Genomic DNA, 16,514 nt, shown 5'->3' with positions numbered 1-16,514 from the left:
GGGGGGGGGGGGGGGGAGGGGGACGGTGATATGGTAGCCATCACAATTCCCCACTGAGAGGGGCTTCCGATACCCAAGGTCACCCTATGAGTCAGTGAGGAGAAGAGAATGAGTCAGGGACCAGAGATTGAAATTAGCATCAATTCCCAGGGATGCTGGGGAAGGGAGAACAATGGCATTCCTGAACAGAAGCAGCTCTAGAATCCTGGGGTCTCTGCAGTTTTGGAACAGGGGTGCCCCAAATAGCCAGTCCCAGAAAGCATCACAGGCCAACTCTCACCTCAGGGCCCAGCAGTCCTGGCCGACATATCTGACAGCAAATGGGGCAGAAGGGAATGGGGCAAAAATGGGAGGATAAAGAAGTTGGAGGATGGCACTACAGCCTCCTCAGTGGGCTATCTTCAAATCTCACTTCCAGCCTTCCTGCTGCACTATCTCCATCTGGAAACAGCAGGTTGTTCAACAAGAAAGAGTACAGTTTTAGCAAAGCTCAGCCCCAGCTTGGGCTTCATTAGGGAGGAGGAATAGAGGCTAGACCTCATAAAAGGCTTTCCCAGAGAAATGAGCTAGAAAGGGGCTCATGAGCCAGTATCTGCCAGAGTACCTACCCAGAGATCACAGAACAAAAAGGTATGCTCTGCCTATGGGGCCCAGGCACAAGCCAGGGCTTCCCTCTCCTGATCAGCTCCCATGGCCAGGGACCCTCAAATCTGGAGACATACAACCCAGAAAGAAAGAAAGGCCTCTTCTACTGCCTATGGTCCCATCTCTTCCCTAGATTCCCACCCCAGTCCTAACCTTCCACTTCATTCAGCCCTCAACAAAAAACTCTGCCCCCAGTGGTCAATGCCCACCACCAAAGTTCTACCAGTTTCTTTCTCGACCCACCTCTTGAAACACACATCCTAGCATAGGCTCCCAAAGTGAACAACCATGCCCACGGGTGTTCATTTGCATGTATTTGCATAATCACTAACAATGCTGCCAGCTCTACATTTTAAAAAGTGTTTTCTCCTACATTATCTCATTTTATCTTCGCAATAAGCCTATGAGGGAGGGAGGCAGAGAAGGAATTGCGATCCCTATTTCCAACGTAGAAACCATGGCTCAGGAAGCAGCTATGGCGTGATGTGTGAGAGGAGTCTAGGAGGCTGTGGCATGGTGTATGAGAGTAGTCTGGGAGGCAGGAATCCTGGGTTCAAAGCTATCACTTCCTGCCGTGAGCCCCTGGGCAAGTCACTAACTCTTAATCACTATTTATTAAAATGTGGCCTGTAGACCACCAGCATCAGTATCACCTTGAATAAATGTTAAATATATAGATTCTAGGCCTCACTCCACAGCTGTTAAACCAAAATTTCTGAGGATATGGTCTAGGGATCTGCATTTTTAACAAATACCCCAGATGATTCTAATGCATGCCAAAGTTTGAGAACCTTTATTTTAGAGCCTCAATTTCCTCATCTGTAAAATGGTGAGGATGACAATAAACCAGCCTCACAAGTCTATTAGTAAGAAGATTAAATGAAATAATATATGCAAAAGACCTGGCACATATAAAGGGTCTCCATAAATGTGATTTAAATAGGAATTACATATAAATGACCAGCATCATACTGGCCCTACCCAGCTCAAACCACACTCCCTTCGAATCCAACAAGCACTTGCCTTCTCTATCGCAAGTCCAGGTGGAAAAGAGTAAGTCTCATTTGGATAGAGGCTGGTAATTAGGAAGCCCCCTAACAGAGGAAACCCATTCCACCACAGCTTCTTCAGTCTCAGTCAGTCCAACCTTAACTAAGTGTTTATGTCAGTTGGCCCATAAGAGACTTAGGAGACTGTGAGGGTCTTTTTTTATTTTTTAAAGATGACCGGTAAGGGGATCTTAACCCTTGACTTGGTGTTGTTATCACCACGCTCTCACAAGTGAGCTAACCGGCCATCCCTATATAGGGATCCGAACCCATGGCCTTGGTGTTACCAGCAACACACTCTCCCGAGTGAGCCACAGGCCGGCCCTCTGTGAGGGTCTTGATGGCACTATCAGTGACTTGTTTATCTTGGCTTCCATACTCAGAGCACACAGTATGTAATCAGTAAAAGTTCCTTAAATAAATAAAAGAGAAAGGGTCAGATTAATCAAGTAAGAGCCTCTCTCCCAGAGCTCACAACTGAGATCTCTGAGCCAGAGTTTCTAAAATTCTAATGGAGAGCCTGGGAGAAGAGTAAGGTCATAGACTGACTTTCAACACATTCCTCCCTTCAGTTCCTCCTTTCCTCACCTCTAGATCTTGTCCAGGAGCTCTTGTATAGCTTCTGTTGAAATCTAAACCAAACATGACAGACACCAGAAGAAGGGGGGTAGGGAGAGAAAGAAAGATTAAAGAATAAATTTGAAAAACGAGTTCTCCAAGAAGAGGACCTGGACTCAGGCAGCTGAAAGGATCCAGGTGCTAAAGTGCACCCTCCTGAAGCCAAATAACCCTCCTACACAAACCATGTTTTCCAGCCTAGCAGAGGCCTTATTCTAGTCCTTCAGAGTTAGGATCTCTCCAAACCCACCCAAAGTCCTCACCTCACTATTCTTCTGTAGGAAGTCCTTCTCCCCCACCCACATCTGTTTTAATCCAACCCTTCTTGCTCGGACCTCAGAATCTGCCACAGGAATGGTCCCTTTTCCTGTAGAACAGGATGCTCAACCCGGTCCAATTCTCTTCCAGCCCCAAGGAAAACTGGAAGCCTTCTCCAACATTCCTTCCACCTCCACCCCTACCCCTGTTTTACCACCACCACTTCTTCCTCCTTTACCTTCCACTATGGGAAAAGCCTCAGATCCTGATACCCGGAAGGACCCAGTCTCTCCGAGCTCTAGGTAGCCAGCTGGAAGGGAAGACTTCTGGTCGAAATAACCCCAATAACTCAGAAGAGCTCAGCTTCCCCAGCCCCCACCAGTTCATTTCTTTGGATCACCACATGGCTGATGTTCTGGGGATTTTCAAAGCCCCCTGCCACTATGCTCCTGAAAAGATCACCATAAGTAGGGTACTCAGGACAAGGAAGCCTGAAGCAAGGAGGCTGGGAGTCAGGAGAAGAATTCTATTTCTGGTTTGGGTTCTTAAGATGAGGAAATTTCCCAGAGATGTGTGAGGTCTTAAGGATGCTGGGGGTCAGGAAGAAGAGAAAGGGCAGAAACGCTGCTAAGTCACCTGCCATAATCAAGAGGAAGTGATAAAAAGGAAAGGGAGATGGAAATGGGAGGAGAATAAGGTGAAGGGCAAGATGGGTGAAGTAAAAGGTGTAGAAGTTGGCACACACACCACACAAAACATATGGGGAATGTCAGGTCTTAATCCCTCCATCAAACTACAACTGGTGGATCAACAAGCAACCTGTCCTCCTCCTCCCCTCTCCTCTCCTCATCCCTGGCACCTACCTGAGGATGGGGCCCTGGAGGTGGCTCCTCTGAACAGGAACAGGGTTTGCCATGGGAATCAAAGTTTCCTGCTTCAGAGAATCAAAACGCTGACCTGGGGGCCCCGGGCCCCCTAGCGGGGAACAACTCCCTCTTAGGTCCCTGTTTTCCTCCTCCAGATCCCAGCAGAACTAAGCGACTGTCCAGAGAGAACTCTGGGGAGGAAAACAGGAGGGGCCTGGCTCGAGGAAGAAGGGAGTGATGAGGCACAGACCCAGCCTACCGGAACTGGGTGAGAGGCCGCGGGAAAAGTTTCATATCTGAATCAGACTGAAAACAAGAATCTGTTCTTAGAAGAATCCCAGAAAGGACAAAAATAGCACAGACCAGCCCCTAGCTCTGAGGAGGTGGGGCTTCTCTTTGCGAAAAGGGGGTTAGTAGGCGGCTTAACGGTGCAGGGACAGGGAACCATCCTGAATCTGTCCCAGAGAGGAATTTTGTAGTGAGAGGTGAAGGGGCCCTGCAAGAGCCCCCAAGAGGGGCTAAGCAGATTCAGCTCCTCTCAGGGTCTTTTTCTGGGGCCACTGTTCAAAATGAGTTTTAATCCTGAACGCATAAAAAACCAAGACAGGTGGATGAACTTCCCACTGAGAATAAGAAACTCTGTGGGAAGTTAGGGGAGGGGCTCGCTGAAGCTAGGAGTCAGGGGATCCTTACCCAGAGACCATCTCAACAGGGAGGGAAGCCTCCCACCCCCACCCCACCCCACGCCTCCAAGCAGTACATGAAAGGAGAATTTGCTCATACAAACCAAGAGGTTGAACAAATTAACACTACCAGCCCCAGTTTTCTCATCTGTAAAACGGGGATTGGGAGATAATTGTGAATTAACTAGGGAGAGATCAATCCAGCTCAGAGGTAGAGGAGAAGTGATGAGATGGCTCAGGAGAGACCAAAAGAGGCACTCCTGGGGCCTGGGAACCACGACCCCCTCTCCTGCCTCCAGACTCTGCCGTCTCTCAGGTTGCAGAGGAAAGAACCTGGCCTCTGCAGCACGAAGTGGACCTGCGCACACAGCCCCGGCCCGCCTCCGGATTGGCTGTGAGATGACGTCACCGATACAAGTACTTCGGGGCCGCGATTGGTCAGCTGGGGGCCTGGGCGGGGCTAGGAAGGAGAGAAGGGGGCAAAGCCCAACGCGTCCAGCGAAAAGAGTTCCGAGCTCTGCAACCTCCTTGTCTAAGGGCTGGGGGTGATGTGGAAATGAGAAAAAGAGACTCGTGGGGATGAGTATGACAGAAGAAAGGGAAAAGAAAAGAGACAGGCCAAGAGCTAGGATTTTATGACGGGAAGTCTCCCCCTACCCCCCACCTCTACCCCTCAAAAGCAGAGAGAAATTAAAATACCTTGTCACTGTGTCAAAGCTTTGAAGGATTATAAACAAATGAGGTCCACGAGCCTGGTGTTTCTCAGCCCCACTGAGTGCTGGGACAAGTGGAAGTGGGCTTCAACAGCAACAAGAGGGATGGAGGTGCAATATTTACCAGTCGTTTTCTAGGGAACTCCTGGTAGCCATGAAGCAGGACTGCTGCAGACTTCGGAAGAAAAGAAACCCACTGTCTCTGTGCTCATCTCTTTCTCGCTGTGCTCCACCACCACACTCCCCACAACGACCACAAGCTGATTAGTGCTTTCAGAGAGAAAGAACTAAACCCAGTGTCAAGAGTCCTAGAACTGCCACCCACGGGGACAGGGACAAGCCACTGGGTCTGTTCCGTGGACATGCTGGCTTGATGGGATGAGAATGGGAGCGGGGGCAGGTGTGTTCCAGCACACAGCCTGGAACACTGACAACCTCCAAGCCAGGCCAGCTCCCCTCATTCACCTTGTCCCCTCACTCCAGGCCCTGCTATTCTGGCACTAACCTCAACCCTCCTGCTGAAGTGCAGAGATTTCTTAGACTAGAAAAGCCTTGGAGAGGATATCTTGTCCATTCCTCTGCTCTCTTGCCCAGCAGAACCAAAGCCAGTTGGACATATGACTGCTCACTACCTCACTCCACATAAGCATGCAGCTGCACCACTCATCCTAGCCTACTATAATTATTTACTGTTCCTAATAAGAAGGGAGATTGGTCAACCACCATCCCTTCCTGGGGAAAAAGTTTCACATATACACATTCACTCACACATATACACACAGCCCACACTCTTAAGTTAAGGAAACTGTTACCTGGCTGGGAATCAGGACATAGATTTGATGACCCAAAGGGTCCAGCATCAATTTTCCTTTAGCCCTTAAATATAGTTCAAAATTAGAAAGGAGCCCAACAATAATGCCTGCCCCTCCCTGCACCCCCACCCCCCACCCCCAGCCAATCTTCAGCTTTCCCCAACCTGCACTGAAGAATAGGAGCTGGGGTAGGAAACAAAGAATAGGATACTCTGCCTCTGGTCAGAGAAGAGGAGTGAGTAGGGGTGAGAGAAGGTGTGTGTTGGGGAAGGGATTTAAATGGCTGATCTCAAGGTTCCAAAATCTCAGAAATTAAAATAACCCAGGAAATCATCTAGATCCAATAGAAAGAGGACACAAGTTAAAATCAGAAATTTTTGCCTACATTTTATCACTGTGTGTAAACTTGGCCAAGTCACTCTGAGCTCCAGTTTCTTTGTTTGTAAAATAGGTAAATAATACATGCTTCACAGAATTCTCACAAGGACCTAATGAGATGTTGTATGAGAGCACCTTGGGAACTACAAAGTGATACATGAATGCCAAGGATTCTTATTTAGTCCAATCCCTTCTTTAGTTAGTTCAGCAAATATTCATTGAGTGCTTCATAAACAAAGTCCCATATGCCCACCCTTGTACCCAGGACCCCTGATTTTCCACGCAGGCCCCAAATGGTACCTGGGCTATTTGTGGAAAAGTTCAAGTCTCCCTGCTACCACCACTCCAGACTAGATGGCTAGGGCTTCTCTCTGGCTTCTTATTCCTCAGTGGCCAGGGAGGCAGCAGAAGCAGAGGCTGGGGAGTATGCAGAGCACAGAGCCCCAGAAACAAAGAACAACCAGCTCTCCACCTCACCCAAGCATTCCCCTGGCTTCCCATTGCTGTACGAGCAGCCCCTGTTCTGGCTGCTGGCTGGGCATAGAGGCGGGGGTGGCTCCAGGGATAAAAATAGCCCCCCTGGTGGCAGAGCTGGGGTGCCATCCTGGAAGGCAGCAGGACGCAGGTTGACATGGCAGCAGTGGTGAGAGATCTCTAGGCACTAGATGGAGGAGCTGGGGGGTGGGGTGGGGAAGGGGATGGAGCAAGGCCTGAGAAAGACTGGAAGATAGTAGGAGGACAGAAACCAGGAGGGTGGAGGGAGAGGGGAAGGAGGTACTAAGGGGGTAGGGAGGGAAGAAAAGGAGATTTGAAAGGTGCTGCAGAAGACAGTCTGGGAAAACACTGAAGAAGGGGGATGTCAGGGAGTCTGCTTCCACCCATGCCTGTGCCTGAAAACAACTCCTCCTCTGCCTCCCGACCAGAAGCCATCTTAACAGGTGTTCCTAACAACAGCCCAGCACGGCTCAGATCACATGAGGAAGGAATTATCAAAGCAGCTTGAGCTGTAGCCCAGACTAATAAGAACCCAGGTGTCCCAGCTCCCAGCCCAGCACACAAATGAGTCACCTCTCCCTCAGACTTCAGCCCTTCAGAGAGGGAGGAATTGAGAGCGGTAAGCAAGGTCAGATGAAGGCAAATTGAAGAGGAGGCTCCAGCACCGAGTCCAGAAGAACTCTTTCTTCGGTTCATTTGTCCACTCCTCTTCTCCCTCCCTGCTCTGTTATTCTGCTTATCAACCACCTCCATGCGAAACACCCCACCAGCCCTCCAAACCATATCCCAACAGGTGCGCTGCTTCCAGGGGGCCTAACAGATATTGAAGGCAACCGGGATGGGAAAGTAAGCCTGGAAGCTTGGCAAGGGACTGGCTGCAGGTGTGATGTGGATCAGCAGGATTTGGGTCTGGTCCCAGTGCTGTCCCCCATCTTACCAACTATCTCTGGGTGTCAGTTTCCTCCTCTGTAACCCTTTACAGTTCTCAGATTCAGGACCTGGAGGCACTAGGGAAGTAGGATGCCTAGGCCTCGATTCCCCAGTTTCAGAGTTCATCCTTTCTTACTGTCTCACTGCTTCCCCCCAAATTAGCTGTAACCCAGTGCTTAAAGGAGGAGGGTGGCTTTCTTTTTTGGCCTCGATTCCCCAGTTTCAGAGTTCATCCTTTCTTACTGTCTCACTGCTTCCCCCCAAATCAGCTGTAACCCAGTGCTTAAAGGAGGAGGGTGGCTTTCTTTTTTATCAAAGGAAGGTCACATTCTAACCTCCATGAATTTTCCAGCAAGTTCTCCTGCATATCTATCTTCAATCTATTCACTGCAATCAAAACAACAGCAAATTTTCTTGGCATGTTAAAGAAGAGCAGAAGGGGAAAGAATAGAAGGGCAAAGAAATCTTTGAGGTGAGTCTAGTGCAATTTGATTTATTATATATCTTTCAGATAGGAATTTCTAAAGCTACTGATTGGTAGAGAGATGGTCAAGGTTTAGGGAGCTTGGCAACACTATTGGCATGCTTGCTCACTCAGCCCAGGCCCCAGGAAGTTTCCAAACAAAGTGGGCATAGAGGAGAGAACCAGGGAGATAGTGCCAAGCTAGACAAGCAAAAGCTAACAAGCAGGGGAGCAGGGAAGCCAAGAACAGGAATGAAAGGAGAAACTTCCTAGCCCCCAGATCCTGCCTGCCAGAGAAGCACTAAGCACCCCACACAGCAAGCCAACCTCCCTTCCCAAACTAATTGGCACCAACACCAGCTGGCAGCCTAATCACCCCACTGCAGCCACCATAATTATTTGCAAATCTGACTTCTCATTGCAGCTGTGGAATCAACTGACCTGGGAACCTGGTTTATCCTACAGCACCACCCAAAGCACCCCTTTCTAGCTCTTCTCCCAGCCCCATGCCTCCAGGCCTCACCCTGAACACACTCTGGCTCTTTTCCCACCAAGCCTGTCTTTCTACCAAAACCCCATCACAACTCCCTCAGTGGACTCTGCCAGGTCTGAGAGGCTGAAATAGAATCCTAACCTGATGTTTTCTTCCTAGACAGGGATACGCTCCATAGTTGCAGCAGGAGCTGAGGGGAGAGGAGCAGGTGCCAGACTGGGGGACACTAGGGCAGAGGGACTAGAGCACTGCCACTAGGGACCCCCCTGCATTGAGTGGATAACAACTCAGTTTTCTTTTCTCTTCTCAGTAACCCTTCTTTTCCCCTCAACTCCCATCTATGCCCCTTTCCAGGATTCTTTCCCAGTTCTCTGGGGTTGAGTGGATAACAACTCAGTTTTCTTTTCTCTTCTCAGTAACCCTTCTTTTCCCCTCAACTTCCATCTATGCCCCTTTCCAGGATTCTTTCCCAGTTCTCTGGGACCATTTAGTTTTCCTCCCTTATGGGACAATCTCATTATCTAACAACTTCCACTCTCCCCAGTTGTCTCAGCTCCACCCCATCTGCTGCCCTGGTTTTATCCCTCCTTCTCTGCTACTGTCCTGAAGGGAGCTGGAAAATAGCTATTCAACTTCCATACCTGAGAAAATCAGCCCCATGAGATTCAAAGGCAATTACTTGGCTTCCTCCCCAGAGGAGCTGAGAGGATGAGGTCGCTGAGAAGGCAAAAGAAAGGCCTAGCAGAAGACTGGAGTTGGGCTCGACTCCTAAGAAGGCCCCAAAGTGTGCCTGCAGCAAACTTACCCCACACCATCACCACAGCAACACCTGGGTGAGGGAGGGAGCCCCAGGGATTTTCTGACTCCTAGCCAAGGTGAGGGAGCACTAGGAGAACTGAAGGCAAGAGTGAGAGGGTACGTCAAAGGGAATAGAGACAGAAAGAGGAAGCAAGACAAGAAAGCAGAGAAAAATGGAACCTAGCAGAGAAAGGGAACCCAGAGGAAGATAGGGGCAAAGAAGGGAAGGGAAAGAGGAGAGGATTCAAAAAGAATCAAAGAAGAGGAAGGCGAGTGAACAGAGGAGTTAGAGACAAATCCTCCATGATTTCTTTAAAGACTCAAAAGAGAGAGAAGACCAGTTTCAAGGTTTTCTTCCCTCCATCCCTGTCCAAGTTGGGAGATGGCAAAAAAAAAAAAAAGAAGAAGCTGGGAGACAGCCACTCACTTAATTGACTTCAGGAACTCCCTGGGCAGGGGGTAGGTGAAGAAGGGTCTGGAGACATCCAGGCTTCTCTCCTACTGAGTCTCTCAACTGGCCTTTCAGTCCCATAGTATCCCCAATCTCCTTCACCTTCCTCTGGGCAAAACTGACAAATTCAACCTCAAATGTGGAGTCTTTTCTCTGTTTTTTCCAAACTGCCTCCTGAGGCTCCTGGACAAGCAGAGTGATATTTGGGTTGTAAGGGACTTTAGAAACTCTCTAAAATAGTATGTGGCATACCTGATGACATTTTCCAGGCCCAGGGACTAAGGATAAATTCCCCAATGCTCATAGAACCCACCTATGGCAGCCCCTGGGCTCCCCACACTCACCATGGCCCAGAACTGCAACTGCTCCGTCCACTTCTAGTTTGACCATTGGGGAGAGATGATAAGGAGTAAGTCCCTCTCCTTTCTTTTGACCTCAGTGGCCAACATCCTCGGCAGTACAGCCCTCCTCCAGACCCACCCAGCCTTGTATTCTCTAAACCCGGATACCTGCCCTCACCCCTTCCAGATAATGACTCATCAACAAGACTCTTCCAAATCATGTCCCAGACCCTGGGACTTGAACCTATTAGGTAACTCATATTACCTAATATAAATTAGGTATAAAACCCAGGAAGGAGAGATTCCCTTTGTCATGGCTGAAAATAAAGGAGGAAGGGCTAATCCAGGAGGACAGCACTAAAAATCATCCCCATCAAGGACTGGGAGAAATGATGCTCCTTTTTCTCTTGAGGTCCAGGGAACTACAGTTTATCCTGCAGTCTTCACAGCAGCTCCATAGCCATATGCATAGAAAGGGGGATAGCAGCATGATTCTCAAGACTGGTAAGAGCCACAGAAGATCACTCCATGAGGCATATACAAAATGAGGGCAAAAGGCAGAGTAAATCAATGAGGCACCCAGTCCAGTCCCTCAGCTTCCTCCTCCTGCCCACTGGATCTCCCCAGCATTATCGAAAAATTAGAGTGTGTCACAAATACATACACAAGATCATACATATCCCATTACCTACATACATACTCACATACACATGTACATTATCTCATTCATACCTAGGACAATTTCAGGGATTTAGGTAAGTACATACCTTCCCAACACATTTATTATCACACATGCCATTTAAAAACATAAAAACTAAGAGACATCATTATGGAGCTTTGCTTCCACAAACTGTCCCCAGCATGCACGTCAACCTTTACCCAGACATATATGTATACATGTTAGGTACCATTTCATCCTGATATATCTTAGTCAGACAATCTGAATGTCATAGTTTCTGTATCCTCTCTAACTTTTTCAGTTCCAGGCTCTATCTTGAGGTCCCAAATCCCACACCCTTTAAGCATCATTCTCTCAAAAAGCAACATCATCATCTCCCTTTCCTCCATCTCCATTTCATACTCCCTCACTCCCCCAACTGGAGGTATAAATGCACCACAGAACCAGAGACAGAACTGGGCTCCATGACTAATAAATGTATATTTATTAATTCATGTGTTCATTCCTTTATTTAACAGCATTTATCAAGTTGCTATTATGTCCAAGGTACCAAACAAAGATGAGCAAAAATAATCCCCAGCTGGGTTCTTGCTCTAGCTCAGCTATAATGACCTTGAACCACAGCATAGGACATTGAGCCTAGACCTTGGGGGTCCTGAGTGTGTACCATGTGGAGAAAGAAGAAAAGAAAGGAACTATGTCTATACTGTCCCAAAGGAAGGGAGAAGTTCTACCTGTAACATATAAAATAGCAAGAGAAACTGGAGCAGAGAGAAGAGAGTGATGCTTGTACTATCCTGGGAGAGAGAGAATTCATATCTATGCTTTCTCTGTATGTGTAACCCCCAGAAGAAAAAATTAGGCTGAAATCCAGAGTGGTAGAACTTCACCACTTCGTGGGTATAGCAAAACAAGGAACAGGGTGTCTCCCCCACTCTCCACACCACTGATGGAGTTGAACCAAATTAAAAGCTCCAAGGAGCAGGAACTATGTCCATTTTGTCCACCACTGTATCCCCAGCCACAGTGAGGCACCACCTGGCCACAGGAGGCACTCAATGAATAGTTGTTGGATGAGTGAATGAATGGATAGCAAACCAATATCTGCTCATGGTTTTTCTTTCTTTTTTTTTTTTTTTTGTGGTCACTACTCGTAGTTTTTCCTGATTCACAAAAGACACAGAAAACTCTTTCTACCTCTACTAACCTTCCCAACATTCCCCAAGGCCCTCAGGTCTCAGTCAGAGAAGAGTGAACAGCCAAGTCAAATCCTTCATCTTAGGGTTAGAGATGCTGAAAATTGTCCTGGCCAACCCATCATCTCCAGACTGCCTCGCCCAGCCTCCCTCATGCCTAGGCTTAGTATGCTTAGTTAGGGAAATTTTCCTGCTAGCTAGAGGTAAAATCCCACAGTTAGAGTCTCTCTCAAGCTCATATGCTCTAGATTCTGAATTTATCCTTGATAGGGTCCTAGTATGGGAAACAGAATTCCTGGAGGCTCTTCCCAAGAGAAAATTGCCCTACACAATTATATTAGTGTAAGCTTTTTATCCAGAGGCCCAAGCTCCCTGGGGAGCAACTAGATGTCCTAGATTAGAAATTAAAAGGGTAGAAGAGGGGAAATCAGATGTGTTGAGTAGGGAAATCTATAAATATATATACACACACACAAACACATATTCCATCTGTCTTCATTTCCATTCAGTACCCAGTCCTGAGGTAATTATGTTTACCCCCTTATTTCCAGACTAAACAACCCCTTTCCACCCTGGCCCATGGGGAAGGTCTCTATTTCCATTTAAAAGGGGGAACACCTCCTTTCTCACCTCTTCAGAAACCAGACCCAGACAGTTTGGGAACTTTGTCCTCTTACCCAGAAAAAGCTCTAAATCATTGTATTCCCCTTCATCTGATTGTCAAAGCCTCCCCAGTAGTTAAACAAGGCCAAATCCAGAAAGCCATCAACTTGGGATCTTCTTTGATATCAAGATCTTTCACTGCTTTGAGAAAGTGAGATTGGGGATCTATTCCTGGTGATTAATAATCAGGAATGGTGTTTTCCTAAGTTATTAAATGTAGCTAGCATTCTAAGGACCAGATTGCTGAAGTGAGTGAAGACCAAAATAATCTAATCATTAAGATTGCTTTGAGAAAGTGAGATTGGGGATCTATTCCTGGTGATTAATAATCAGGAATGGTGTTTTTCTAAGTTATTAAATGTAGCTAGCATTCTAAGGACCAGATTGCTGAAGTGAGTGAAGACCAAAATAATCTAATCATTAAGATTGGTGATCCTTGTCCACCATGATCTCATGTAAGGACATCTCAACTAAGGCACTCTGGAGGGGTAGCTGCCTCTACCCCCTGCTCTCCCCAGGTTTTAATGCCTCCTTCTGGGAATCCTCTTCTCTCACCATTGAGCACTACTCACACGAAAGGAAGAAACAGCAATTCATTTTCAGGAAAGACTTTTGGTTAGAAAGGTGTGGGAGATAGTGAAACTGGTAAATCAATCCCACTACTGGGTATATATCCAAAGGATTGGAAATTATCATGTTGAAGGGATACCTGCACTCCCATGTTCATTACAGCTATATTTATAATAACCAAAATATGGAACCAACCTAAGTGTCCATCAACGGACAACTGTATAAAGAAAATGTGGTATATATACACAATGGAATACTACTCAGCCATAAAAAAAACAATGAAATTCTACCATGTACAGCAACATGGATGAGTCTGTAGAAAATTATGTTAAGTGAAATAAGCCACACAAAGAAACAGAAATACTGCATGTTCTCTCACTCATAACTGGCTGCTAGAAAGGGGGGGCGGGGGGAGAAGAAAAAAATGAAGGGAAGAAAGAAAGAAAAGACCACAACAATACATTGAACTTTCAGAAGGAGAGAACAAACCAAAGGATATGAGAAATGGAGGGGAGGGAGGGAGGGAAGACACACCTCTGTGACCCACAAGACTCATGCACACATGTGGTGTGTCTCACATGTGCACAGCCCTGCACATGGATACGTGTGAGTCAGCCTGGCACCTCCTAAATGCTGCCCATCTGCAGCCCTGCCACACTGCACATACTGTGTCTCCTCTCTGCACTGCATGTGTCACTGGGGTCCGCAGACACAGGCGCATCATTAGCTTTGCAACTCCTAAACCCGCTCCAACCAGCCGGCTTTCCACACATGCCTTGCACATGTGGCCTGGCCACGCGTGTCAGGGCCGTGTTTCCCCGCACCTACCAACATGTGTGCGACCAAGTGAACCTACCAGTCCGGCTCCAGCTGTTTCTCCCCCTAGACCCCCCCTCCGGCTCCCTAAGGTCCCTTTCCCCCATTCCCGGGCCAGAGACTCACAGAGACCGAAGCTTAATCCACATCTTCTTGCTGGGGGCTTTCAGCTCCAGGGGTGACGGGCAATCCGACTCCAGCATCTCCTGAGGGCTGCGAGGGGACAGCTCCATGCTCAGCCGTCTACGGAACAGAGGAAAAAGAACACCTCGGCTCAGCTTCGGCCCCTAGCCGAGAGACCCTCACACCCCATCCCAGGCCCTTCCCACCTGCGGCTGGCGTGGACCAGCCAGGCCGGTGTCTCTAGGCTCGGCCCAAGCTGGCAGAGCTGCAGTTCCTGCCGCTCCTTCCTCTCCCGCCGCCCAGTCGAGCTCTGGGCTTACAGTCCAAGCTTTCCGCGTCGCCGCTGCTGCTACCGCCGCCGCCGCCGCCGCGCGCTGCCACAGCCGCCTCCTCTCCTCTTTCCTCCTCCCTGGGTCGGGTTCCCCCCTTCCTCTGCTCCCCCTCCCTTCTCCTCGGCCTGCCCGCCAGTCTCTCACTCCTCGCAGCCACACTGCTCCTCCTCCTCCTGAGGAACGATTGGATGCTGGGGGCACACACAGACAGAAGAGCCCAAGGGCGAGCGCACGCACACGGAACAGGCGCCCGGTACGAGTGGCTGCGCGTGCCCTGCGCGGGTGGATGTGAGTGCGTGTTTACAGACTGCAGCGCAGGCGGCGGGCAGGACAGTGTGGGTGGTTATGTGGTTCCCTCGGTGTGTGTTTTGAGTTTCTGTGTGTGTGCGTGTGGTTTCATATATGCACGTGTGCCTAGATGCCTGTGTGTCCTATGTGTGCACAAGGAGTAGGGAATGGGCGCATCTCTCCATGGGGGACCGTGACACTGTTTGAGTAAAGCCACCAACCAGACCAGACCCCACCTGTGCTCCTGTCATTGAAGGGAAAAATTCAGGGTCGGCTCTGAGATGTGATGGCATCCCATACCCCTCCTCAGCTCCCTCAGTTTGATCTTCCTGACCTGTCTGCATCACTGTGGCCTTCCCCATGGTGCCTCTAACTACCCATCTGGCCAGGCGGGTGGGAATTTCTCCCAAGTTTAAAGCTCTCCAGAACAGGCAGCACCACATCTTCCTTGACTACACAGTAACTCCACACAGCCAGGAAATCATTTCTGATATCTCATCTCAACCCCTCCTGCAGCCATTCCAGCTCATTTCCCCATATTCTGTCTTCAGAGAAAGAAATCTAAGGGCTAAAGGCCCAGCACAAAACAGCTTAGTGGCTTAATAAGCATTTGTGGAATGAGTGAACTGGAAATTGCACTCAGGACCTTGTAATAGAAAAAAGCCTCTTCCATCCAACTGGGCCTACGTAGGACTCTTGTAAGAATCACCTCTCTTCCTTAGTATTGTTCTCCTCCTTAATGACCACTTACTCTAGCACTGGGGAAACTCCTATGTAAACACAAAGTGGAATGTATTCACTAACTGCTGGATCCCAAACAGGCCACTAATGCAAATTTTAATCAAGATCCCAGAATGTGAAAAACTCTGGAGGTTGTAAAGAGGGGTGAACAGGAGATGGTATTTATTCTAAATGTCAGCTGGAGGCCCCCCTTTTTCAGGCAAAGGAGGGGAAAAAACAAGCAAAGTGAAGCAGTAGGGTGAAGAAAAAGATGGACTGTCACAGCTGAAACTCTCAATGTAAAAGAATTGCCAAGTTAGGTCAGGGCTTTAAATCAGGCAGACCTATCAGCAGAACTAGTTCTCAGAAGTACAGAGAAGTAGATGGCAGAATCAGAGATGGAGAAAAAAGTGGATAAAAATACTGGGACTTCCACCTCTCTGTCCATCTAACCTCAGCACATATTCCCCTTTTCCCTTCTTGCTAGAGGTATAGTCCCAGCCAAGAAATAACTGCATCTAAGACCTTAGTCACACTCCTACAAAATCCATTTCTCAAAACTTGGAAACAATCTCCTTCCTTATCAACTGAAAAAGGAATGAGCTAGAAACTACAGAAGAATTGCAAATCAGGGTTAGAGCTAAAGAGCTCTAATTAGGAAATGAGGATTAGAGCTAGGGAGTTTCCCAATTTAGGCAGGTATTCAAACTAGAAGAGGCAGGAAAGAGGCATATATATATATACTTCCAGAGGGATCTCTCAACATTTCTCATCAACACAGTGGCACATCCTGCTGTCTCAGGACCCCAACTCCGAACCCATTTTTATTTTTTTTTTGTTTGTTTATTTTTAAAAAGATGACTGGCAAGGGGATCTTAACCCCTTACTTGGTGCTATCAGCACCACACTCTCCCAAGTGAGCCATGGGCTGGCCCTCTAACCCATTTTTTAAAAAGGGGAAATCCCACAAAAAAGTTGTTCATGAAACAGTCTTTATAGTCCATCTAGTCTAATCCCCTTCATTTAATAAAAAGGAAAACTAAGCCCAGAAAAATTATATGGTCCCACAGAGAGTGATAAAGCCAGAGTCAAGTCTCCCAATCTTTTTTTTTTTTTTTTTTTTTTTTTTTTTTT

General features: G+C 47.9%; 1 protein-coding gene across 2 annotated transcripts in view; it reads right to left on the bottom strand.

Annotated features, from left to right (window-relative positions):
- The window catches only part of PDE1B (phosphodiesterase 1B, calmodulin-dependent), a 26,972-nt gene extending 12,427 nt beyond the window's left edge, over positions 1 to 14,545 (bottom strand). Inside the window, exons 1-2 of one of the 2 annotated variants that reach the window (XM_008588139.1) lie at positions 14,247 to 14,545; positions 14,044 to 14,160 (exon numbers count right to left, since the gene is read on the bottom strand). In XM_008588139.1, the coding sequence (XP_008586361.1) occupies positions 14,044 to 14,150 (107 nt within the window). In that variant the 5' untranslated portion in view covers positions 14,151 to 14,160; positions 14,247 to 14,545. Of the gene's footprint in view, positions 1 to 3,433; positions 3,614 to 14,043; positions 14,161 to 14,246 lie in introns of those variants that run through there. The other variant, XM_008588140.1, reaches the window with a different exon arrangement.
- Positions 14,546 to 16,514: the final 1,969 nt, after the last annotated feature.

The sequence above is a fragment of the Galeopterus variegatus genome, unplaced genomic scaffold (genome assembly GCF_000696425.1).
Source record: "Galeopterus variegatus unplaced genomic scaffold, G_variegatus-3.0.2 Scaffold4683, whole genome shotgun sequence".
In the NCBI taxonomy this organism is placed as follows: Eukaryota; Metazoa; Chordata; class Mammalia; order Dermoptera; family Cynocephalidae; genus Galeopterus; species Galeopterus variegatus.
Note: the sequence above shows the minus strand (reverse complement) of the source record. Positions and strands in the feature narration are given on the sequence as shown.